General features: G+C 46.0%; 2 protein-coding genes across 7 annotated transcripts in view; one reads left to right on the plus strand and one right to left on the minus strand.

Annotated features, from left to right (window-relative positions):
• Positions 1-7,403, minus strand: part of galnt11 (UDP-N-acetyl-alpha-D-galactosamine:polypeptide N-acetylgalactosaminyltransferase 11 (GalNAc-T11)) — a 34,016-nt gene extending 26,613 nt beyond the window's left edge. Inside the window, exons 1-2 of one of the 2 annotated variants that reach the window (XM_062520846.1) lie at positions 7,229-7,401; positions 105-413 (exon numbers count right to left, since the gene is read on the minus strand). In XM_062520846.1, the coding sequence (XP_062376830.1) occupies positions 105-369 (265 nt within the window). In that variant the 5' untranslated portion in view covers positions 370-413; positions 7,229-7,401. Of the gene's footprint in view, positions 1-104; positions 414-7,228 lie in introns of both variants that reach the window. The other variant, XM_062520847.1, reaches the window with a different exon arrangement.
• A 1,803-nt stretch (positions 7,404-9,206) lies between these two features.
• Positions 9,207-25,898, plus strand: part of prkag2a (protein kinase, AMP-activated, gamma 2 non-catalytic subunit a) — an 85,210-nt gene continuing 68,518 nt past the window's right edge. For 2 of the 5 annotated variants that reach the window (XR_009936453.1, XM_062521971.1), the window contains exons 1-3: positions 9,207-9,679; positions 20,458-20,529; positions 24,364-24,670. Coding sequence is in view for 2 of the 5 variants with exons in the window: in XM_062521971.1 (XP_062377955.1) it covers positions 9,590-9,679; positions 20,458-20,529; positions 24,364-24,670 (469 nt within the window). In the remaining 3 variants the exon portion in view is untranslated. Of the gene's footprint in view, positions 9,680-18,564; positions 19,087-20,457; positions 20,530-24,363; positions 24,671-25,326; positions 25,347-25,394; positions 25,415-25,898 lie in introns of those variants that run through there. The other 3 variants (XM_062521972.1, XM_062521976.1, XM_062521975.1) reach the window with 3 other exon arrangements.

Here is a 25,898-nt window from a genome sequence, read left to right on the forward strand (position 1 = left end):
TCATTTAGCCTTTAGTTTTACAATGTAACCATGTTTCCCAACGTTACAAAGTCTACCATCAGCACACAAACTCAGCCCTGGCCCAGCACCGGCCCTCAACTCACCCATCTCTGGCGAGAGATCGGCCGCCTTCCAGGCATTGGCGCCGCCCTTCCCACCCTTGTCCCGGTCCCGGCGCGGCTGTGGCCCGGGGCCGCGGGTGTAGCGCGGCTGGAGGCGGTGGTGCGACTGCGGCCCCTGGACGGGCACATGGTGCAGTGCCAGCTGGCTGTCCTGGCCCAGGCTGAAGTAGAGGAAGAGGAGGATGGACCACGTCACCGAGGTGAAGAAGCAGCCATAGCAGAAGTAACGCAGTGTGACGCTGCCCATGGTCGCCCTAGCAACATGGTCGGCGGCCCATCTCTAGAACAACCCTGCGGAGGAGAGGAGGAAGCAAACGGATTAGGACATCAAGAGTGACCAAACATCTGGACAAAACTAAACATATGCCTTTGCAATTACACAGCCAGCCTTTAAAGCAACACATCAAAGACAACAATGTGGCCAGATGTGCAGGTGTTCCTCTCTCAAGGACAACAATGTGGCCAGGTGTTCCTCTCTCAAGGACAACAATGTGGCCAGGTGTGCAGGCATTCCTCTCTAATTCACGGACTACAGAGATAAGCTTCAGGAGTTCCAGGAGACGTACTGTATGCTCCAAATGTGTGACTAACCGCACTGTTTTTGGAGGGCTGTCTACTTCCACTGACTCATGTCCAGTAAGTTTCACGTGAATGAAAACGTGGACACATGAAAAATAACAAACATCTACAAGAAATGAGAAATGGGTCTGTTTGCCTGGTTTCCCCACTTGAAAAGAAATAGTCTTCCATCAAAACACAAAGAGATTGAGGAGGAGGAGGAGGAAGAGGAGGAGGAGGAGGAGGAGAGCTCTGAGAGAGAAGAAAGCCGAGGTATCCGACTGGACGTTTCATTCAGGCAGACATGTCGCTTGAAGTCCTCGCTATTTATAAACCGCACAAAACACAAAAACATTGTTCTCATCTGGGCCTTGGATGTGTTGCGCTGGTGAAGAGAGAGAGAGCAAGAGAGAGCGAGAGAGGAGAGAAAGAGCGAGAGAGAGCGAGAGAGAGCGAGAGAGAACAAGAGAGAACGAGAGAGAGGTCCAGCATGTGTCCGCAAGAAACGGTGCCAGCTCCCCCTAAAAACACTGCAAAGTTGCAGGGGAGGGGAAGGGGGGGGGGGTTGCTTTCTTTTTAAAAAAAGAAGAGAGGAAAAATGACTTACAAGAAAGCAGAGGGAGGTCTAGAGAGGCAGGCTGGAGGAGAAGAGAGGAGCGATGATGGATGAAGAGAGCGAAGAGGGAGAAGCGAGGGAGGGAGAGATGGATATTGCCACTGAGGGCTTGTGGCATGCAGCTGACTGGAGACTCATCAGGATAGACAGATAAGATAGATGAGCGAGATGAGCGAGTGAGAGAGAGAGAGAGAGAGAGAGAGAAAATAGAGGGGGAACAAACAGAGAGGGAGGAGCAACACGGCGTCAGGGGAACGCAGATAGAACGCAGATAGAACACATTGATAGAGATGAAGGGAGGAACTCAGACAAGAAAGAAGGGGGCCGGACAGAGCATTGCTGGGGAAATAGGAACATACACATCCATTAGTGCTGATTGGGTGGGTGTGGGGCTATGGTGTGTGTATATGCATGTGGTGTGTGCGTGTATGCATGTGCCTGAGTGTGTGTGTGGCAATGTGTGTGTGTGCATGTGATGTGTGCATACAGTGTGTGTGTGTGTGTGTGTGTGTGTGTGTGTGTTGAGGCACACTACAGGAGACGGAGGCTTTTGAAGTGCTGGAGTGAGGATCATGAGGATTAACTGCTGTATATAAGCACACCCCACATCTAGGCTAAATCCTGTTCACCCCCACACACAACATAACACACACACACACACACTTTTAAAGACCACAACAAACACCACAGACACAATGCAGGCTAGACAAGCCCAACCCACATGAAGCAACACATGCAGCCGCACAAGCACAACACAGAATGCACCAGACATCCACAGTCCGTACGCACTCACAAAAACATACGAATTACGAATCTGATAACATGAGTGTATGTTCACGTGTGTGTGGATGGTGAAGATGTCACACTGGTAAAAGGGTGACGCAAATTAGACGTGAAGCATGTCATGCCACCTCACCGCCTCTCCCTCACGGCCGTCTGCACACCAGTGGGCACAGGCGAGCGGGTGAGGGTGGTGAGGGTGGTGCCCGGGTGCCACTCATGCGAGAACTACTGCTACTGTGGGCCGCCCCTCCATGGGGGCAAAGAAAGAGAAAATGTCACCGTCTCCATCCTGAACAGAATCATAGCAGCAGAGGGCTTATCTCACTTCTCCTTTTAACTCTTCCCACTGCCGTCTCTCTTTTAAAACACCACACACACACACACACACACACCCCTGAGCTCTCCTCTGCCCCGGGACTGAAAATGTCGACAGGATATTTGCCGGTGCCTTCCAGGGGACAAAGGCCTTTGGAGCTCTCCGCACACACACACGCAGTAAACCATTAACGATGCTCCGTTTGATGTGGGATGAGGACTTAAAAAAAAAAAGGAAAAAAAAAGGGAATTCGGATGAAAGAAGCTCACAAGTACGGGGAAACTTTAATTAAACGGGTGAGGGGGAAAATAAGATGATGGAGACTTTGAGGCACGGCCAAGAGCTTGATTGCACCATCGGATGTTTGAACGGAGCATCCCTCAGTGAGGAGCTCAGGGGAAGAAAGGAAACAGACTTGACTTTCCTCGGATCTTAGATCAGCCGCATCTGATAGCAGAAGTTATGTCCAGATATCTTTTGGAACAAGGACAAACACACTAATTGGGTGGCTTGTGAAGTTTGTACATGAATAAATCACTACGCATTAAAAATGCATACACATGCATTAAAACAAAGGTTAAGCGAACACACGGAATAGCTATTCTTTAGCCCAACATTCAGTGACGAGGACATCAAAGCAGCTTTTTGCTTGGTTACTCTAGTTCACTACTATATTCTTTCCCTTCACAGTCTACTGCTAAACTAAATCATGTGTGCTTTCTTTGTTGTTTATTACACACACACACACACACACACTCAGCATGATGCCTGTCACTGGGGCAGCGGGGTATTAAAGAAATGAAACGATTAAAAAGCGTAACACCAGGACAGACACGCTCAAATGCAGGCACTGGGTTAGCCTGTATTAAGCCATGTTGACGAGACGACAACAGCGAGCTGGGCGTAAACCCAAACATGCACACACACACTTTGCACACACACACACACACACACACACACACACACACACAACTGGAGGGTACATGACAGTCATCCCAGAGCACTAAAACACAGACAACAAACACACACACAAACAAACAAAAACACACAAACACACACAAATGCAAAGTCCTGTCTAGTCTGACCCATTTCCAGTCACAGGGCTTTACCCAGCCATAGTCGTGCCCTCTCGGTAGCCTTCCTCTCCCTTACAGTGCAGGGTAATGAGACAATTACTGCCATCCAGCCATGCGAGATCTGAGAGACGCACAGAGCGGTGAGCCGCCTTTCAATGTGAAGAAAATTCTAGCTTAGGTTCAGTGCTCATCTAGAATTGATGTCATTTGGCAGAGCCACCACACACAAGGGCTAAAATTTAGACAATCACTACATTGAATGTGTGCTGTTGCACCATAACAATCAGCTACAGTTGCATTGAATAGCGTGCATAAGGGCAAGTATAGGCCACTGCGGACAGGGCAAGTATAGGCTATTGGCTCCGCTTACGCAAAACACAAACTCGGGAAAAGGAATTGTATTCTAGCGTCCAATGTAATTCCACCTCACTGTCTGACAGCTCAACAGCGGAGGAGGGAAAGTGACCAGGAGTCTCTCTGTAAGGGGTTTGTGGTGACTTGGTCACAGGGTCAGTGGGGCTGCTCAAGCATCTGACCTCCCTGTGGTGGAGTGAAGAGAGGCTACGAGTGTGCCGCAATACGAGAGCTGCAGGGAAACTCAATACTTCATCAACAATTAACAAGAGTGAAGAGTCCTAGCAGGAATCTGAGCCAAATGCGCCCCGTGTCTAATGCATCGCTTTCAGCAGCTCCCTGGCAACGCGGGTTGGTTCTCACTTCAAGCACAACCTCAGGTCTTGCTGTATTGAGTCCATATTTGTCTTTGCACCTATCGAGTAGGTTTTTGCCATTCAATTTGAAGGCTCTGTAAAATGGTTAGACTTCCACAGTCATAGAATCAGACAGCCTGTAGCTTTCACATCTACATCAAGTCTACACGCTGTCATCTGCACGGTTTCACAGTCCAGGATATTGCCAGCATAAACACAGTAGAATAATATAGTCATGATGGAGGGAAAGAAAGAAAGAAAGAAAGAAAGAAAGAAAGAAAGAAAGAAAGAAAGAAAGAGAAACCCTATTCATTACTCAGCAACAGCAGCACATTCAGACAATAAGTAGTGATGACTTGTCAGGGCCACATGCGAGTTCTGTACACTTCTTCTATTCTTCTGTGCCACAGAAAAAAACACTGGGAACACAGACATGCCACAATTAACGGCAGCTATGTGGAACTCCATGCTGAGCATCTGTGCTTAGCACAAGGGAAAGCTCATACTCAATTGACTTAAGATTGAATTTAACCATACACGACAGGGTTCTGACAGAGTTCAGATGTGCTGCAGATCTCTGCATAGTTTCAAGGTCAATGTGCTATTGAGCCGAGACAAGAGTGCCTCACAAGTGAAGACAGCAGTGCTTGGCTCAGGCCTCGGTTTCCAGGAACAAAGCCCCAGGACAGAGGAACAGGAACTATTGCAGTTCTCCTGTAACACCATTAACTTCCATAATCTGGTTTGAGATCAGCTCATGTGGAACCTTTAATCGAACGAGACGTACAACTTTATAATTGGAAATGGTGAAAATATCAGCTCATGCTAGCTTCTGCATCGATGAACCCAAAAGCACATCTGAATCCAAGCAATTTCTCCAAGGCTTGGAGATAATAGGGTATTGTCTGAAAGGAGAGCCTGTGTTCAATTTCCGAGCTTGGAGGTGAAGTCGATTCTGACCATGGCACAAGAGTGGATAATATAATTTATCACGAGGTGCCTTTACCCCAGAGGACAAGGTCAATTTTCTGTGAGTTACTTCAGAAATAATGAAACCTCAGACAAAGGCAATGAAGTTTGCTTTACATCACTGTAAAGAAGAAAGAAAAAAAAGAAGCACACAAAATTGAAACCGAGTGAACTTGAAACCCTTCCTGGACACTGACAGATTAAAAATCCTAAATCCTGACAGCTATAATTAGACGCCTAAATTCTAGCAGCAACTGAGACAATACAGAGTGCCTCTGCCAACAGCTCCCCTACACAGGCTGCCTGTGGTCTCCGGCGTGTCAGTTCTATGGATCAACAAGGAGAACCCTTAAGGGAACGACCAGCACAAGAACAAACTGGGGCAAACAGAACACGATGGGGGTGTTGTTGGTTCAGTTGTGCAGACACTAGCCTTCAAACCACATTTATAGTAGGTAGGCACCTATAGTAGGTGGCAAAACTACACAGTAGCCTAATTGTACATTCAAGAACGTCTGTCCAAACACAAATTTAAGGGGAAGAAATATATTAAGTGTGAATCATCTATAAACACAATTAACCCAGAGGGCTACCACTAGCCTGGCACGCCCTCCCAGTGACGCAACGCCTTCAGGCTTTTGCTGCTGGTCTGGTCAACTGCTCATTGAGAAGGATTTCTGAGTTCCCGAAATCTGCGGAACTGCCCCCTTTGGTCGAGAACCAATCAACTTTGAGCAGCTCCAACGGCTCTGGGTAGAGGCGTGTTCAAGGCAGCGGAAAGAGTGTTGTTATTGGTTTAAACTCGGCAATCCGCTTTCTGACATCTACCAGTAGCAAACCGAGGCATTTAAAGGAGGCGGGTCAACCAGCGCTGTCAAGAAACCGTGTTAGCACAGGCTGTTGGTCAGACTAAAGTCTCGCAGAGCCTTTGAAAGTCGATGGTAATCAGGCTAGGCTACCACCGCCTTGTGATTCAACAAGATGGCTTTGCGCATTGCCACTTGCACAGCTGGAAACCGACCTTGACAGTTTCAGTTAAAGAATGGCAACAGGTCACAGCACTATTGCTTTTGTAAAGAAAACATAACAAGACGTAGCTCACACATCACAAAGCCACATCGAGAGTATTTTTACAGGTATGAGCTTCTCTTATCGATGTGTGGTTAGTGCAGTGTAGTAGAACCAACGACATGATACAATGAACTACAACCTGATACAATGTATCACAAGCAAATGCCACAATATCCACCAAATTTGTTCGAAAGCGGACTAGATTGGTTCAACTCAGAGATATGGGTTCAACTTGCGTATCCACGCGGGTCAATTAAACTGATGCACAGCACTTCAAGTTTGGAAAGCGTAAGCTCAAGAACTGATCATTACTCACTGCCACCGCCTACTTAGTAAATGCTGCGAATTTGCACTGATCTGCACTGATTCAAGGAACCACTTCAGGTATTGGTAGCCGTAGCTAGTAATAGTTATAACCACCGCAGGGTCGCGTAGCAGTTAGTCGAGCGAAAGTTTGATTAAAGAAATTCAGCTACTTGCCGAGAGAGACACACCTACCTACTTCAAAATCAATTGTCTTAAACTTACCTACATTTCAAACGAGCAATTACAAATGGCAAATGTATAAACGTTAGCAAATGTAGAGGTCAAATTAAAACAATCAGCGCGTATTCGGAATCCCTGTTAGCAGGCTAACTTCTCAAGCTAAAGCGCTAGCTAACTGGCTAGTTACCTTAGCTGGGCTGCTACAGCTATCAGTGGTCATATCGTTACGAACTTGTGAGATACCAACAATTGTTGATCACGACAACCGCAGAATTAACCAATGTGGCTACAAACGAACAACATCGTATCAAATAAATGCTAAAACGCAAACAATGCTTTCAATGCTACTTCTACAACATTCATGAACACAGGGAGAGAGGAGTAGTAAGAGCGTATAAGTGCATGCTTTCCAAGGAGCACACTACAGTCCCAGCTCTCAATTAATCTGTTGGTAACACTGATCTTGATAACAGCTGGCAATATACATTATTACCTAATGAAGAGACAGCATAGCCACTTACTTGACAATAAACCTCCCAGCATCGTGTGATTATTACGGCAAGCCCCGCTGCTCTACTACCCCTCTGAAGTCTTCGTGTTGCTGGTCTGGATAGGTTTCGGGAAAACCTCAGCATGCATCGCCGCCCCGTGACTTGAGTGCAATAGCAAATCCAAATCCTTCAGCAGTGTTTAGCCTGCCTATTCGCTGCAAGGCACATTTATGCTACACCTCTGCTTTGTGTCTTATCAGCTCAACAGCGCTGGTAAGATTATCAGACGGCGAGAGATAGATGTGAGGAAAAAAGTGAAGGTTTCGCATGCCATTAGGAGTGATGTAACCAATAATTCTGCAGCGCAATGAGATCTTAGGATATAGCTCATAGGATTACATGTGTGATGGGCTATGAAGAGTTCACTTGTAAAAATACCCAAGTTATCTCTATTTATTTAAGAATGTCTATTCAATCGCCTAGGCCTTCATCATATTTGTTGTAGGCCTAATTGTGCATTGTTAATCAATCAGATTGTTGTCAGTCAGTAAAACTAAATAATATCAAACCAACTGCAGTTTGACTGATATGCTATCAGGAATTCATTAAAGATGATTTAACAAATGCATTAAGATTGAATTCAACTCTAGCACTATAAAAACAAAAATAACATCCGCCTAGGCTCATGGTCTTGTGACCTTTGTGTGACTTTTTCTTTTTTTCTTTTCTTTTTTTTCCACTAGATCAACACAGATTTAGCAGTTCCACACTGACCTCATGACTGCTAAGTCACACTTTTTCACCTACAGGCTATTCACAGTGGGCACTGATGTGGTCCTGATGATTAAGCATGCACATCCCAGTAGAACTGCTCTGTAACACCCTTCTGAGCACTAGAATGATACAACACCATCTTCCTCATTGTCTGTCATCAACTGAGAATTCTTACAAAGCACTACGGTGCGGCATTAGAATCTCAATAAATAATGGATGTCGCCTATATGGTTTTATATAATTGAATATAATCCAAGCTGGATCAGTGTGGCCATGGAGATCCAATCTCTTCTAAGTAAACAGTGCCATCTATAGGTCCCAGTAAATACACAGCCAACTGAGCATGAGAGTAGGCTGCAGGTCAGGAGCACCCAACAGAAGATTACACATATTTCTTTACTCTATCCCACGTGTTCATGCATCAGTCACTCATACATTCCAGCAATCATTTTATTAGGAGCCTATACAGACATGGATGGGTGTTTGTATTACAGCCAGACCCACTAGACTAGTCAGGGCTGTAGGCCTATTCAGCAGGGTTCATTGACTCATATTCTAAAAAAAGAGGCAAAGAATGCTCACAAATGTTTCAAACAACCCTTGAGTCAGTGCTCAATGATGTTGTATGATGACCCAGTGTGTACTTGGTCTGTGTGCATTCTGAGACTAAACTGCAGTAACTGCTACTCGCCACATGGTGGATTCATTAGAGAGGACCTGCATGAAAAATGTAATATATCACTGATATAGGATACCTTAAATGGTAAAAGGCGAAACTGCCTTTATCTAGCTTTCAAATCAATATCATATGAAGTTGACTAATAATTTAATCCAAATCACTTGCCCATAACTGACATTTATATTTGCAATGGGCTATAGGCTACACTGTGTAACCACACCTAAACAGATATCTTTGATTAGAATAAAAAGTCTTCAAAATGATGTCTTTAGCCAGCAGTTAAAACCATTAGCATGATCAGTAGGCTATGGTGCTGGGCAAGAGCCTGTGTCTGTTGCAGCAGATAAAGTATCAAGTTCTGTTTTATGTTCTGTACGCAAAAATCATTTGTTTTGGTAGGCCTAGTACATTTAAAATCCGGTCTCAAAAGTCAACAGCGCCGTAAGTACCTCTTTAAAAGACCCATGACGCATCCGCGCGCTCCTCTTTGATCCATCAGCTGGCACGCATCCGAGTTCGAACTGAGGCGCGCTCCTCGCTGGTATTTACGAGTGGGCAAGCAAGAGGCGCGTGCATGGTGCTCTCTCCTTCGCAGCCCATCAAACGACTGGCTACAAGACTTCATGGACGTCATTAGAGCCTGTCTCCTCTCAGCTTTGACAGCGTAATTAGTTGACATTACACTGCGTTAAGTTATACAGGCCCATACTTTTCAGGACTAGACTTAGGCTAAACAGCTCTGCTGCAAGGATACCAGTGAAGGGCTTTCACAATACATCTAAATGCGGATGTTTTCGTTTAAGGGAAGAGAAACCAATTGCTGTTTTGCAATATTTGATACTAGTCTGGCACGTTGAATAATTTGTTGTTGTGCAGGGTGCAAACTTAGAAACTAACGCTTCTTTCAGAGATAAACACTCTACATACAGAGACAAACAATGGGTAGTACAGCTACGGAAAACAACAAGAAGAGAGATATGAAGAAAAAGAACACGAAAAGGAAACGATCGCTTCGACTGAATATGCCTGTAAGTAATTATTAAGTAACCACTATGCTTTTAACAGGTTCTTTGCTAAAGTTGAGTGGACTTGTGTGGTGGGCGGGATTGGTGTAGCCTACTTGCATGTTTAGAAAGAGATGAGTTGCCACACTATTGGCTCAGGTATAGTGTGAAAGTTTGAAAGGTAGTTCAACTAGAAGCCTATTAGCGGTGGTTGCCTGTAGACGGGCGAGATCCATGTTAAACTTTATCAGGACAGGTGGAAGGCTGGCTGCTTGGATTGTTTGTCTTCCTTTAATAGTCCTTTCTTCCAGGACATATTATTGATTAGTCCACTTAATTGTCCACTTCAATTTGATAGAGATATCACCATGAGCTCATTTTGAGAAAACACCACCAGATTTAAAAAAGCAAACAATTGCCTAATTTTGTCAAACGTGGGCTATATTGTGGCTATATGAAAACCGTGATTTGCTCATTACCTTTGTCAAGGCAGTGCGTGCGCATTCATTGACAGTTGCGCCTCTCAATTTTATGATCCAAAGCTGCGTTGAGTCATGGTTGTGGTGGACTGTCAGTCGCTGATACTGCGAGATAACCTCTATCCAGCGATGCGATCTCGGCGCAAACCACATTAGGAGAGAGATTTAATTATGAAGCCTGCAAACAAACCAGTATCCTCCGCATGCCCCCTCGACTCTGCTGAAGGTCTGCGCTTTGCAGTTGGTATGGGGCCACATGTTTTTTTTTATCAGATTCAGCGGATGGGTCAGGAGTGAAAAAGCACAACAGCGGCTTGTAGCTTACTGAAGTAGAAGTTTTTAATATAGCCTGCCCTATTAGGCTAAGGACTGCAAGGTGCGTCAGTGCTAGGCTATTTTGAATATGATAGCTGGAGTTGTGACAAAGAACTCAAGAAGTATAAGGTCTGACAATGAATGCTGCAATAAAAAAATAACTGAACATGACACTGAAACAGTAGGCTAAATGATAAATGCCACTCCAAGATGATGAGGAATGCTCATATTGAGGGTCGTTTTGAAAGTTCCCCATGCATCCTGCTGCCATGTCCTGGTGTGTGTGTGTACTGAAGCCTAACTTGATTCTTAAGATGTTTGCCTCTCCTGGGATCTCTGTTTGGTGCATGGGGGAAAAGGCTCTTGGACTTCAGTATTTGCCATGGTGCTGGCCCGCTGCCCTCTGCTTCTAACCAACTGCTTTCAAAAGGCTCCCTAGTCAAAGGTGTACAATACTATTTGAACTGAGGCTGTAATTTAAACACTTTGAAAACAATATTAGCTGATAGCTGTGTTAAAAAGAAGCCAGACAGCTCACATCTAGTCTCAGAATGCCACATCTATTCCTAGTCCCTGTACAAGCAATAATGTGGTCAAGTGATGTGGGTAAATAAAAAGACAAAGCAGAAGACCGGACATTCCGCATTTAATTACCTTGTTCCGTTACAAATTCATGTGCAGGCCAGGCACATATCCATACAGTCTCTCCTCTTATCTTTGTAATTACCATCTAATTATTAACCAAGCCAGGCGGAAAACCTCCCCTTAAATGTACGAAATTAGATCAAGGCAAGCTAGATGCAGGCCTAATTTAATCTGAGCTCATTATTTAGTTACAGCCCTGTTCTCCAAAAGCATCACGTCCAAGCAGACTTTTTTAGACCCCTTTGGCTATGCATGGCACACCATGCAAACGCTATATTGCTGTTAAGCTGACGAACAAATCAATGTATTTTAACCGAGTGTGGGTGAGGTGATTATGCAGGGTTTGCAGAAATGAACGAAGACAGACATAAAGTAAGTCAGGTCTCAAACTGTGCGTTAATGTCGTGCAGCGAGGGGGTGTAGGGTTGCCATCGTGACCAGTTGCTCAGTTCCACTACTGCCTGCAGCATGCTGTATGCTGAGTTTTGGATTTACTCATAAAATGCACATTAATGCTCAACTATGCACTTCTATTGGTGTTTGAATTTGTTTGTTTCGGCAGAGCAATTACAATGTTGTAATGTTTGAATAATGGGCTGGTGGTGTTTATGGATCAGTGGGTGTTTATCAGTTGATGTTTGGCAATCCAAACCCCCCACTCCCCCACTAATGGTGACCTTTGCTTACGCGATTCATTCGTTGGCAGAGTGAAAGGGCGTCCAATGTACACGGGCACAAAAGCCTGTGTTGCTGTCGGCCCCTTTTGTTACATTTCTGCATATTTTTCTTCTGTTGCTGTTCTTTTGAGAGGATGACAGGGGAAGAGGAGGTATGTGTTTGTGTCTGAGCGTGCGTGTGCATGTGTGTGTGTGTGTATGTGTGTGTGTGTGTGTGTGTGTTTGTGTGTGTGTGTGTGTGTGTGTGTGTGTGTGTGTGTGTGTGTGTGTGTGTGTGTGTGTTTATGCCGTTCTTTTTCTCTTGAGCCCTGGCTTTTGTCTCACATATCTGTGGCTGTGGCTGGTTACCCAGGCGTGACGGACTGTAGTTAGGCCCTCGGTGAGCACATTCAGTAAAGAATCAAGAACCAAGAAGATGCTCTTTGGTGTCTTCACCGTCCCCTCACCGTAGTCCTAGCCATTTCAAACCCTGGGGCCTAGGAAGGATTGATTGAGAAAGGATTGATAGAGGAAGGATTGATTGTTCAGAATCAGATTCAGGAATGTGATGCAAATGCAGATTTCAGAAACTTTCAGAAACTCTCACAAGTGCAACATCTTTTCAACATAACTTGGCAGACTGTTCTACTTTAGGAATTACTTTCTCATCATAAATCACACAAACATCACATTAGTTCTGAACACAGCCGAATGCTTTCATATGCATATTCTTCTAAGGAAATTGTTATGAATGCAAGCAGTGTCTAAACTCTAAGCATTAAGCAGACATCTCATCACATCTGTTTGTTTTCCTCTGCATAAAACAGTAATCCTGAAAGACTGACACAAACAGAATCTGTGCAATGCAATGCTAAATAGTTTTTTGTCTCATTCAGCTCTTATCCTGGTGGTGTTTACCTTATTTACAGGCATTCCCAGAGGCCTGGTTAATGATTATCAGAAGCAGAGCATGTCTGCAGGTTAACAGCAGCAGACTGATTCAAGCAAACAGTGAAACATTTGTTACTAAAATAGTGGCTAATAACAATTTAGTGGCGTGGAGAATACCTCAGTGCATTCCAAGCCACACATGCAGAATGTGTAGCGATCGGGTCCACTGAGGATACTCTGAGGACCTCATTCTCCCAAAGGGGGTCATCCATTGTTTATATCTAAATTGTGGATTAAGAGGAGGTTACCATTCAGAGGTAATGTTTTCCATGTGGTCTGAGGACAAATCTCTTCCCTCACACACACACGCATGCACGCACGCACGCACGCACGCACGCACGCACACACACACACACACACACACACACACACACACACACACACACACACACACACACTCACTAGCACACATAGGCGGTTTCGGGCATCATCAGATACAGACAGATAAAATCCACTCACATTTTTGCTAAATACATTGTGAGACAACACCCCTTCTCAATGCCTCTTGTTCATTTTTAACACCCCTTTTCTCAGCCACAGTCCTGCTGGCATAATTGAAACTAGTGCGGTAACAGTTATTCTTGCCTGTATCCATCGAGCAGTCATTGTTTTTCTTCATCACTTTAACCAAACCCCAGAGCTTCCTCATTGGTAGATGTTGAAGTTGGTCTTCCAAGTTTCTCTACAGTGAACATTTCGAATTACAATCTCAGCCAAAACCAGAGTTGAGATAGACCTATTGCTTGCTTGCCAGAAAATATATTTCTTTTAAAATCCCTGTAGAAATGTGACAAATAGTGTTTAGCAGCACTGCCAAATGATTATTAATTCACTCAGACTGGCTGTTTAAAGCACACCCAGAATAGTCTTAAATTAAGACTGAAACAGCCTTGTGATGTTTTGTTAGAACAGGAAAAAAGACGGCAGTGTGCCCACATCAACCCCACTGTGGCTTCCCTCTGCTCTCTCCAGAACATTCTGAGAGATCTGAACAGCCAGCGACAGATGGACTTCCTTTCTGAGCCGCAGTTCCCTCCTTCTGCCAGGGAGCTTCTCCTGGTCTCTCCTGCCCAAGACTCCTGTCCTGGGTCATGGAGGTCCAGCTCTCCAGCCAAGCAGGCTGGTTTGGTCTAGAGGTCATTTAGCGAAATAGACAAACAGTCCAGCAGCTCATAACAGAACCAGCTGATTTGGACAGAGTCTCCCAAAACTCTCTAACAGACAGGTTTATGATCCACACTTAGAATCGGAATTATGGCTCAAATGATAAAAATAACACACACAAAACAACTTGATTGGAATAAAACTGCCATCCAGAATTTGATTTGGAATGAGAGAGGCGCTCTTATTCTGATTGAACAGGAAACAGTTGGGTTGCCTACGGAAGGAACTGTATCCTACATCCCTTTACAAGATCACATAACTTTGTAGCCTAAAGGATCGACGTGTCACCCTGCAGAAGGAACCATAGCCCACATCCCTTTACAAGATCACATAACTTTGTAGCCTAAAGGATTGATGCATCATCTGGAAGTTTTGGTTTCATTCAACATCGGAAGATTCAAGTAGGCCTACAGCCCAGTCCTATCGGCCCATGCTGTAAGACCCTTGTCCATCCCGGTCTGTTGCTGGGAGGAGGCAGGGATGGCACATTTAGAGGTCTGAGGATAATGTGAGGCCCACCAGCAGAAGGGCCAGCTTCTTGTTGACCTCCACACTGCCCCCTGCAGGAATAATGCATTGTTGTCACTTTGCTGATTAAAAGCAAGGCCAAGACGGCAACCACTAAAACTTTGACTCTATAAATATAAACCTCCATATTCTTGAGCAAAAACAAAACGGTAACGGCTATTTCTAGAGCTCTTGAAAACACCTGATCGGAATAGAACACCCAGATGACTTGAAAATTGCATTCCCTATTAGGACGAAATGAAATTAATTAACAGTTAATAGTCTAAATGGGGCTACTGTCAGCTGTTGAATGGAAGCAGATGGGAACCGAATCAAGGCTGGTAATGTAATGTTGGCACCAAAAAAATCTGAGCTATGTTTGTCCATCTTGGAAGGACTTTCTTAATAAGGACTTGTTTTGCTGTTTGAATTAATGGTCTTTATAATTACATACATCTTGTTTTGAAAATATACTAATTAGAGACGATCAAAGCTCTATAAAAAAGGTTCTGTTGAATGTTTAGTAGGCATCAGCTGCACTCATGAAACCCATCATTTCAGTGGCGGCTTTAGGGGGTGGGATTGGGAACGATGTTGTTGTGGATGTGTTGCGTTTGGGTTGGGGAGGGCTTTGTGGAGTTGTGGTCCATGAGGTGATGTCTTCCGTCGTCTCCGCCTGGCAGTGTGATCTGTCTGAGGAGGGATCGAGGAGGTAAACACACGCTGCCTCACACTGGGATCATTGTGGTCGAATCAGAGAAGTCACACTTACTCTCTTTTGACTCTTTCTCTCTCTCTTTCTCTGTCTTTGTCTCTCATTCAGTGCCGTAGTCCTCCTCGTATCCATGGTGATGTGAGGTCAATTGTGTTTGTTTGTATTTGTTTTCCTTAAAGTGTTTTGTTGTTATGTTTCCTCCACTGCGTTTGAGTGTTGTTGTCCAAGAGTGATGTATAGCCAGCACATTCTACTGTGTGTTCTTATTTAGGCACTCAGTGAAAGTCACTGTTCCACTAGAAACACACAATCTGCCCATTTGCACTGTGTGTGCCTTTCTGTGGAGGGTTTGCTTCCTTTCATCTAGACCTACAGTACTTTCATCTAGACCTACAGTACTTTCATCCAGACCTACAGTACTTTTGAATCGTTTTCAGAGTTGAGGGTCGAGAGACTGAGGCTCTGAGAGTTGCACAAGCATCTTGTTGTCACGACGCTGGACTATTTCTGTCCCCTCCTCCTCAGTGCTGATGTTGAAGGATACTCGTCTTGTTGACCTTTGACCTCGAGGCAAGGCTACGAGTCCCATATTGGCTACGAGCCCCGGCTCAGAGGGCCCTGAGTCAGCACTTACTACACAGTTCCCCTGACCCCATACCACCACCCCACCCCACCCCACCCCACCATGTCACTGGTAGCCAGTTACGTCCTAGCTCCCTGGACTGGTAGGATTGCAGGATACTGCATGGAGAAGTACTATAAGACAGTGGTGCTGGCTGTTGGTGAAGTGGTGTGTGGTATTTGGTATTGTTTTAGGCCATATGTGGCCTTCAGTACATGTGGTATGTAGTACATGTGTAGTTGGCCTCTTGACTGTGAGCAAAACATGAGCATTTGGATTTGTTATTGTTCCCTTTATCAATCTCATCTCACATTGCTTGGACTTAATGTGTGTTGGCCTTGTCACTAGTGTACACAGTGGTAATCTCTCTCTCTCTCTCTCTCTCTCTCTCTCTCTCTCTCTCTCTTACTCTTACTCACTCTCTCACACACACACACACACACACACACACACACACACACACACACACACACACACACACACACACACACACATGTCATGGGCAGCCCACTGACCTCCATCCTGGATGAATATGAGGAGGAGGTGCTGTGCTGTTATTGTGCCTCTCTCTCTCTCTCCCTCTCTCTCCCTCTCTCTCTCCATCTCTCCCTCTCTCTCTCTCTCTCTCTCTCTCTCTCTCTCTCTCTCTCTCTCTCTCTCGCCTTACCCATCTCCCACTATGGGCTGTGCTCTTGTGCAAACCCGTTGAAGGCAGCGGCTCTGCAGACTCTAATAGCCACCTTCTGCTGCGTGGGGCCAGTGATCATATGTCATGTGCACGGAGCTGGCCTGCTGTTGTCTGTTATGAGGTTCTCCGAGGACGCCCAGACCCACGGTAGGCAGACTAGACGATACTCTCCACTCTCAAGGCTGCTGTGCTGGACAGACTGTGGTGAGCCTGCCTGTCTTCATGGCAAAACACTGTTGTTGTCTCTCAGCCTTCTCAAATGGAGACAAGATGTCAGATTGCTGTACCTTGAGGGACTGTTGGGCTGGACTGTTTTTTTTACTCAGACATGTACACATTGGCTCAGTGACTTACAGTCACTTTTCATTGAGTAGGTGTCCTGATGTACTTTTGCAGTGGATTCACAAGTCAGATTGAGCTTTCCACTTGGAGTGGCTACATGTTAGTTTCCTTATCGTTGGCCATGACTGTGGTGGAGTAGGACATGCTCATTTTTCGCTGCCATGGGATGGGATGCCAATTTTGCCCATTAGAATTTCTGGTCAATATTTATGATCTAGAGAAGGTGTTAATTAGAGGCAGATTTGATGTTACAGATTCCTGAGTGTAAGCTTATCAGTTGTAATTATAATGCCAAATGTTCAGTACTACTGACACTTTTATGTATACACTGTACATTACATTTATGAAATGATTTCAATATATCCACTAAATGCTAAGCCTGTCAGTCAGTCAGTCAGTCAAGAGGAGAACAGGATGCTTAGCCTTCTTTGACTGCACTTTGACTGTTTGTTTGCAGGGTGATTGCACACTGTTCAGAAGTCTGTTCTTAGATGTTCTTAGAAGGGACCATGTCTGCTGATTGTTGGAACAATGTTTAAGTCAGACTAATGGTAAAGCTTTGAGATTTACATTACCTCACCTTTCCTAACAAGGATTGGGAATAGGCCATTGCCCTAAGCTAATTAAGATCTTAGACCTTGGTGAACGTTATCTGAGATCTCTCTCTTGAGGTGCCCAAATGTTAGTACGGTGCACTGTTGCTTGTTCACTGTAACACAAAAATAAGAGTATTTGTCTGACATCTTCAAGCCTTCAGCTCATCTTTTCCTCACTTATAGGAGAATTCTGACAGTTTTTCACATACTGTAGATCTCTGTTTTTCAAGGTCACAGAGGACAGTTGGTATGAGAAAAGGCGTTTTTTAAATCATGTCCCCAGAGTGTAGCACTGGAGCTGCTCTAACTGTTAGGTATCACCTTTTGTTCTTTTTTTTTTTCGTATCGACAGTTCTCGGTGAACTCGAGAAACTGAGATCTATGTGAAAAATTGCCAGAGTTGTCCTTGGCTTTAACTTGACACTTGGACCAGGGCTGTCCAAAGTGGGCAAATCCAAAAAACCGGTGCATGCTGGCCTACTGTACCTGTTAGTCAGTTAGCTTCCCTCTCAGGGTCTCATTTGTCAGTAGTCCCTCTCCCAGATGGGATTATTATGGGATTCCTTCACTGAAACTCATTTACGCTCGTGGCATGTGGTCTCCATGGAGACACTGACTCACTGAGATAAAGCATAAAACAGGGAAAAAGTAACAGGTTTAGGGATTTGGCAGGAAGAAGATGTATGGCCCGGATTGTGACATGTAACCTTCCAATACTGCTAGGGTTGGCTGTGAGATAGCCACACACAAAATGGGTGTTCGTGTGTGTGTGTGTGTGTGTGCGTGTGTGTGTGTGTGTGTGTGTGTGTGTGTGTTTGTGTGTTTGTGTGTGTGTGTGTGTGTGTGTGTGTGTGTGTGTGTGTGTGTGTGTGTGTGCGTGTGTGTGTGTGTGGGTGTACAAGTGTGCGAGTGTGTGTGTATGTGTGTATGCATGCATGTGTGTGTGATTTGTGGTGTCATCAGTCGTGACGGTCGTCAGCGGACTGTTTTCAGCACGGCGGGCTTCGTCATCTGACCTCAGGCCCTGACCCTTCCGTCACCTCCCGCTGGACACATCACTCATGACAACCCGCCACGGCAACCGTGCACCAGAACGCGCCGCTCACGGCCGCCACAGATCTGGACATTTCATCTCAGGATGTCGGGCAGCGAGGATCTGGCCCTGCAGACAAGATTAATGAGCACCATTTTCTTTCTCTTGAGTGTAATGTTCTGCCTGCTTGCAATAGATCCTGCTGGTGGTTTAATTGCATTGCACTTTTAAAGACCCTGATGGGACCAATTGATTCTGTGAAACGAGGTGGAAGGTGGCGTTGGTGGTGTTCCCTTACACAGTATTTCGCCAACAGCAAACCACCACCCCCCCCAAAAAAAAAAACTTTATCTCGTTTAACAAGCCTCAAGATTATACTAATGCCTTAACTTGTTGCTTTTATCGCTCACAAAGTCTTTCTTATAATATAAGACGGGGAATGGTGAACAAAAAGAAAGGAAAAAGGCAAAAAAAGGCACAAAAAAAAGCTTAAGTGGCCGATGCTGTGAGCTAGAGCTCCGTGGCCCTGATCTGGGAGTAGGAGGTGATGCAGGCGCGGCGTGCTGAGTCACCTCTGGAGGCCGCGGCATGCTAATGAGGCTAAGCTGGCCGACGCGCGGCGGGGCGCTAATGCCAGACCTCCGAATCCTCCGAGTTACGGCCAGCTCGCCAACGTTCGTCTGGCACCATGGAGGGCGACGCCAGGAATGCCGAGTGTGTAAGTGTATCTCGAGAACTGCTCACCTTCACACACACACACACACACAAAAACTCATTTTTCTGATGCCAGGACTGCAGCAAAAGATAAACACATGAAATATGTGAGATGTGTGGTGCCAAGTACTGGGTTCAAGGCTTCCTTATTTGGAAGTCGTGTTGAGCAATGATTTATGTTTTTTTTTTTCTTGCTCAGGAGTTTCTGAGTGACCTATAAAGGTTGTGATTGTTGATCTCCTGCTGTTCTAGAATCAGTTTGTTCCTTAAGCATCTGACCTCTTATGTTCTCTATTTGCATGTGTGTGTGTGTTGGTGTGGGTGTGTGTCCGTCCTACTTCCTGTTTTTCATCCTCCTCTCTTCTCTTCCACCCTTCTTCTGTTCCTTTTCTTCTCCTCCGCCCCTCCACCCTTCCCCTGAAGGGCAGTGCTTTTTATCCGCAGGGCATCTTCAGCACTCCGTCTCCGTCTTTTTTGTCTGCTTTGCAAAATGAAGTGCGGCGTGGTGGGAGTGCGTAGTCCCCGTGTTTCTCATGATCGTCACGGTAGATGCCGGCGAGAGAGATGGCGTCTGATTAAGTCGCGTGATTACGCGTCGTTGAGGCTATTCTCTGAACTCAAAAAAATGTGGTTGTGTCACCCAGCTGTGTGTCAGCTTCATGTTTCACACGAAAACCGGTTTACAGTACTTTACTCATTCCTTGGTATATTCAGCCTCTTCTGCCACATGTCTGATAGAAAGAATGTGTGTGTGTGTGTGTATGAGTGTGACTGTGTGTGTGTGTCAAAAAGGGAAAACAAAAAAGCAAAAAAGAGGAAGTATTCACCAGTGGGGATTCTGCTTCAGAGGTGTGTGTGTGTGTGTGTGTGTGTGTGTGTGTTCTGACGAAGTGTGGAGGCCAGACTTATTGCAAGCATGGCCTGTGACACCACAGTTTCTGTTCTGATTTCTTGTTGATCTCCGAAGATTCCAACCTAACAGACACAGTGAACACACATGTCTCCAGGGTCCTGCTTCATTAACCTTTATTTAATCAGGTAGGTTAGCCGGATTGACTAAGATTAATGCTTTGAACTGAGAGTGAATGTCAAGCGACTGTAATTCTGTAAGTCTAGAGAGGCTTGTTTTTCCTCAGCAATTGAATAGTTTAAGCGCCCTGTTGAAGTAGAGAAGTGGGGATTTTTTGGGTTTATGTTGAATCGAGAACCATAAACTATGTTGTCTCCCATGGATATCCTCCTATTGTAGATCTGCTCGTCCTTCGTTTGATTTTACAACATTTCAGTTAGGTTTTTCTTCTCAGTGACGTGCCGTAACACTATTAATGTGCAAATCTTGACCCATCTTCTCTTCCTTGGTGCGGTTGCGGTGCAGGACCTGAGCTCATTTGCTATGCCCTTCCTGGAGGGGGATGCCGAACAGCCGGGGAAGGACACAACACGCAAGGTACCTTTCCACCCACCCACACCACATGACCATAAACAAAGCAGTCAGGCACTCTCTGATGTGTCCAGTAATGCCTTAAGCGTCAACTTACTGTAGCATGTCTTCTACATCCTGCTATTCTCCAGCATCAAAAAGTATGCTCTGTGTTCTATTCAGTGATTTCGAAATGATGATGCGCCTGATTAATGATCAGCGAAATTCCGACACGAAGACAAATGTGTCCACTCTCCTCATTATGATTTAGAGAGAGCCAAAGCCACTGGGATGACATCATCTGAGCTCTCAAACCTGCCAGCTTGATTTCTGACCTGTCAATCTATCTGCTGCCGCAGGTTATGTGTGTGTGTGAGAGATAGAGAGAGCGAGAGAGAGAGAATAGAAAGGTCACCTCTTACTGTATGTGACAGCACTGACGCACCAATGCCACTTTTATGTGAAACACGAATTGATCAAAGTTCATTAATCTTTTCCTTTGGTGCTATCTGGCACCTTTCTCATAGACAAGGACAATGTACACACACACACACACACACACACACACACACACACACACACACACACACACGCTCCATGTCATACTGATACATCAAGTGACGTTCTGAGCGAGTGTCTCCTCTGCTGGATCTTGCTGGGTCATGATCTGGCTGGCTGCCTGGCAACCAGTTCTTGCACGTGCTCAGTGACAGCGCCTTCCTTCTGCCGCCTCTATTAGAGCCCTAATTGGCTGCCTGAGAGGCTTCTGTGCCGCAGCAGCAGCCTTCTGTTGGCAGGCTCGTGGAGTTGGGGGATCATGTGATTTGACCATGTGTGGCTTCAGTTCACACAGCGTGCATCTTCGATTCCTCAGGTCAATTATCTGTGAGGGCAGCGTAGACGGTGGCATTCTGACAATCATGAGCCTCTGCCAAACGCATGGTCGGCATTTCTCCGCGGCGATGTCGGGGACGGGTCTTGTGCTGTTTTGGCCGGCTTCCTCGTTCCTCACCTTGAGCCACCAAGGACGGCCAGTCTCAGAGAGCCGAGTTAAAAAGCACCGGGCCGGCGATCCATCAGCGTCACCGAGACGGGGAGTCAGGGCCATAAAAGAGGCAGATGAATGGGCCGATAGCTCGCCGGAGAAAGGGAGGGTGGGGATGCTGTTTGTCTTTGTCTTTTGTTTCCTGTCTCAGAAGAAAGCGCTTTCTTAATCCCCAAAGATGTGTTTACAAAATATTGTAGAGGTGCCAGGACTGTCTGTGAGGTTTTCAATCCAGTAAACAAATCCAGTGTGTGTGTGTGTGTGTGTGTGTGTTTGCGTGATATGAATTTGTTCATCTGGGTGACGTGTGCCTGTGTGTATATTTGCCTGTGGTCCCTCAGATGTTGTTTTTGATTAATCTCTGCGATTGTGTGTGTGTGTGTGTGTGTGTGTGTGTTGGTTCTGTGAGCAAGTTGAGTGAGTTTTTTTCTGTAAACAACAGAGATAAATACAGAGATAGAGAGACAGGGAGAGAGAGACAGATAGGCAGAGAGAGAGATAAAAGAGAGAGAGAGAGACAGATAGGCAGAGAGAGAGAGAGAGATAGAAAGAGAGAGAGAGACAGAGAGAGAGACAGATAGATAGGCAAAGAGAGAGAGATAGAAAGAGAGAGAGAGAGAGAGAGAGAGAGAGAGAGTTAGTGTATACCGATAGACAGGGTGCACCTGATGTTATTAGTGTGTTACAACTTTCTCCATGGAAACAGCTTCAAAGCTGGCGTAGAGCCAAAACAAGAAAACAATGTTGTTTAAACACAGCATGTCAGCATGTCCCTCACGGTGAATGAGGTATGGGGGACAAGCTGTTCACCCACTATGCCCCAAACAAGAGCAGCGTGCAGGTAAACATCAACACCACAACCCCACCCTGAAATTCACAAACCAACAACAAAACCCACACAGCTGGTGCAGCTAGCTAGCTGACATCTCTTCCAAAGCCACAGATCAAGAGCGCTCTCTCCCACTGCTATGCAAGTCCACACAGGGCTCTCTCCCACTGTTATGCAAGTCCACACAGGGCTCTCTCCTGAGCTAGCGCATCTCTCCCACTGTTATGCAAGTCCACACAGGGCTCTCTCCTGAGCTAGCGCATGAGAACATTTCCTGATGGGCACTTTGCATACTTTTGAACCGTGCGAGCGAGATCATGTTCATGTAAGGACAGGCCGCCGCCGCCGCCACCAGCTCAGATCGTAGCAGATCACTTCCTGCAGCTCAGTCTCTGTGTGCATTCATATCAGTGGACTGCAGCAGTGGAGGCTATTTGCATACAGTCACGCCTAAATATTTATTGGGCCTCTCTCTCTCTCTCTCTCTCTATCTCTATCTCTCTCTCTCTCTCTCTCTCTCTCTCTCTCACTCTCTCTCTCTCCTGCCACAGTACACAAACCCTGTAGTAGTGAGGAAAATGTGTGTGTGTGTGTGTGTATGTGTGTGTGTGTGTGTGTGTGTATGTGTGAGGGCGGACAGCAGATTGTTTTCGGCAGGAGCCAGGAGCTGGTGTTTATGACCTACTGACTGACCGCCTCCCCCCCGGCTGTGGTCCATACAAACCGGGCCGATTTGTGGGCGGCTTTGGTTGTGCAAACACTCCGCCCCGGTCCTGCTGGAGCTGTTTGCACAGAGCCAAATTCCTCCTGCGCCGCGGAGAAGATGTTCAACTTTGGCCCTGCTCGAGCCCTGGCCTTGTCCAACCACCGCGCTGGCCCAATGGGCCTGTCCTGTTTGTTCTGGCAGCCGGGCAGCACGCTGGCTGGGCTCTAATCTCCCACTAGCTGCCATAATAATAGCAGGTGTCAGATAATATTCACACGATAACTCATCAGATTAGATTCAACTTCATTTTTTTTTTAAAGTATATTTTTGGGCTTTTTATGCCTTTATTGATAGAACAGTGGAGAGAGACAGGAAGTGAATGGGAGAGAGAGCAGTGGTGGGATCTGGAAAGGACCACGGGGCGGGAATCGAATCTGGGTCGCCGGTGTACGGTGCAGGTGCCCCAGCCAGTTACGCCACAGCTGGGGCCAATTAGATTCAACTTTATTGTAGTTGCAAAAATAAGGACAACCAGTACACCAAAATGTGGTTTAACATCATCTTGAGTTGAGCAGCATTATGGTGTTTTGAAAAAAGCTGTTTCTGAGCCTGCCGGTGCGACTCCTAAGGCTCCTGTACCTTCTCCCAGACAGGAGAATGGAGAATGGTCCATGACTGGGGTGTGTGTCGGAATGAACTCACAGTAGCACGTACACCTGCAGAACAGTTCATTTAGCCTTCATTAATAGCTCCACCAGGGATGGGGATGAAAATGAACTAGTTGATTAGTTTGTGAGTGAAGGGCATGTGTTTTGCAGGAGGCTGTTGTGTAATGTGGAAGTGTATGCAGATGATGTTGTTGCTGTAAAGAGTGTGGAGGGATGCTGTCTTTGGGGTTCAATGGGAGTCAGACCCTGTGCTGGGTCTAGAGTCTTTGATCTGGTAACTGGGCTTGATTAAGAAGAAATGTTCTCTTACTGTATGTCATGCACATGTGCTGAGGTTGCTCTGTTTCAGTGTTGGAAAATTCTAATTGGGGTGTGTGTGTGTGTGTGTGTGTGTGTGTGTGTGTGTGTGTGTGTGTGTGTGTGTGTGTGTGTGTGTGTGTGTGTGTGTGTGTGTGTGCGCGCATGCGTGTGCATGTGTGCGTGCATGTGTGCGTGCATCTGTAAATGTATACATGTGGTGTGTGTGTGCATGCATGCATCTGTAAATGCATGCATGTGGTGTGTGATTGTATGCATGTGTGTGTGTGTGTGTGTGTGCGTGTGTCTTTGACAGGGGGAGGCGGGTTGCCAGTCGGCGAGCCCCACCAGAGGCTTCTTCGCGCGGAGCCCCTTCAGTCTGCCCTCCAGCCCCCTGTCGGCCCCGGTGAGGAGCAGCTCCCGCAACAGCCCCGGCTCCCCGAAGACCATCTTCCCGTACCCCACGTACCCCACGCACCCCGCGCAGCCCGCGCACCGGGACTCCCCGCCCAAGTCCCCGCGCCGCCTCAGCTTCACCGGCATCTTCCGCACCTCCTCCAGGGACTCCGGCTCCACCTCCACCTCCCCCGTCAGCATCAAGCTCTTCTCTAGAGCACGGAAAGGTAGGAACCAAGAGCGTTAGGAACCAGGAGCGTTCTCAACTCTCTCTTACTGTACATGCTGAAAACAAGCTCTTCTCTAGAGCACGGAAAGGTAGGAACCAGGAGCGTTCTCAACTCTCTCTTACTGTACATGCTGAAAACAAGCTCTTCTCTAGAGCACGGAAAGGTAGGAACCGAGAGCGGTCTTGACTCTCTCTTACATGCTGAAAGCAAGCTCTTCTTTAGAGCACAGAAAGGTAGGAACCAAGAGCGTTCTCAACTCTCTCTTATATGCCAAAAACAAGCTCTTCTCTTGAGCACGGAAAGGTAGGAACCAAGAGCGTTCTCAACTCTCTCTTACTGTACATGCTGAAAACAAGCTCTTCTCTAGAGCACGGAAAGGTACTGTAGGAATCAAGAGCGTTCTCAACTTTCTTCTACATGTTGAAAACAAACTCTTCTTTAGAGCACGGAAAGGTAGGAACCAAGAGCGTTCTCAACTCTCTCTTACTGTACATGCTGAAAACAAGCTCTTCTCTAGAGCACGGAAAGGTACTGTAGGAATCAAGAGCGTTCTCAACTTTCTTCTACATGTTGAAAACAAACTCTTCTTTAGAGCACGGAAAGGTAGGAATCAAGAGCGTTCTCAACTCTCTCTCACATGCTGAAAACAAGCTCTTCTCTAGAGCACGGAAAGGTAGGAAACAAGAGCGTTCTAAACTCTCTCGCATGCTGAAAACAAACTCTTCTCTAGAGCACGGAAAGGTATAGTAGGAATCAAGAGTGTTCTCAACTCTCTCTCACATGCTGAAAAATCGATGTTGCATGCTGTTTCTGAAAACAGGCTTTGTAACAGGCTCTATAAAGCATGGATAGGTAAGGACCAGGAGCGTTTTCAACTCTATCTTAAGGCCAGTTCAAACCAAAGATTCGCGACGGTCTGAGACGGTTGCGGAGAGCAGTTGCGGCGGTGTGAATCAAAAGTTGCAAGCAGTTGCAAGCAGTTGCAAGCGGTCGCTAAACATTCAACATGTCAAATCTTAGTTGCAGAGTTTTAGAGCGTTGCTGGGTTTTAGAATGTTGCAGCTCGTCTCGTCGCGGATCTTGTGTTTGAACTGGCCTTTACATGCTGAGAGCAAGATCTTCTCCAGACCACAGAAAGGTTGGAACCAGGAGCATTTTCAACTCTGTGTTACAGTACATGCTGTAGCTCAGTTGTCCTTAATCCGGGATCGCCAAAAATGTGAAA

The sequence above is a fragment of the Sardina pilchardus genome, chromosome 19 (genome assembly GCF_963854185.1).
Source record: "Sardina pilchardus chromosome 19, fSarPil1.1, whole genome shotgun sequence".
Classification (NCBI taxonomy): Eukaryota; Metazoa; Chordata; class Actinopteri; order Clupeiformes; family Clupeidae; genus Sardina; species Sardina pilchardus.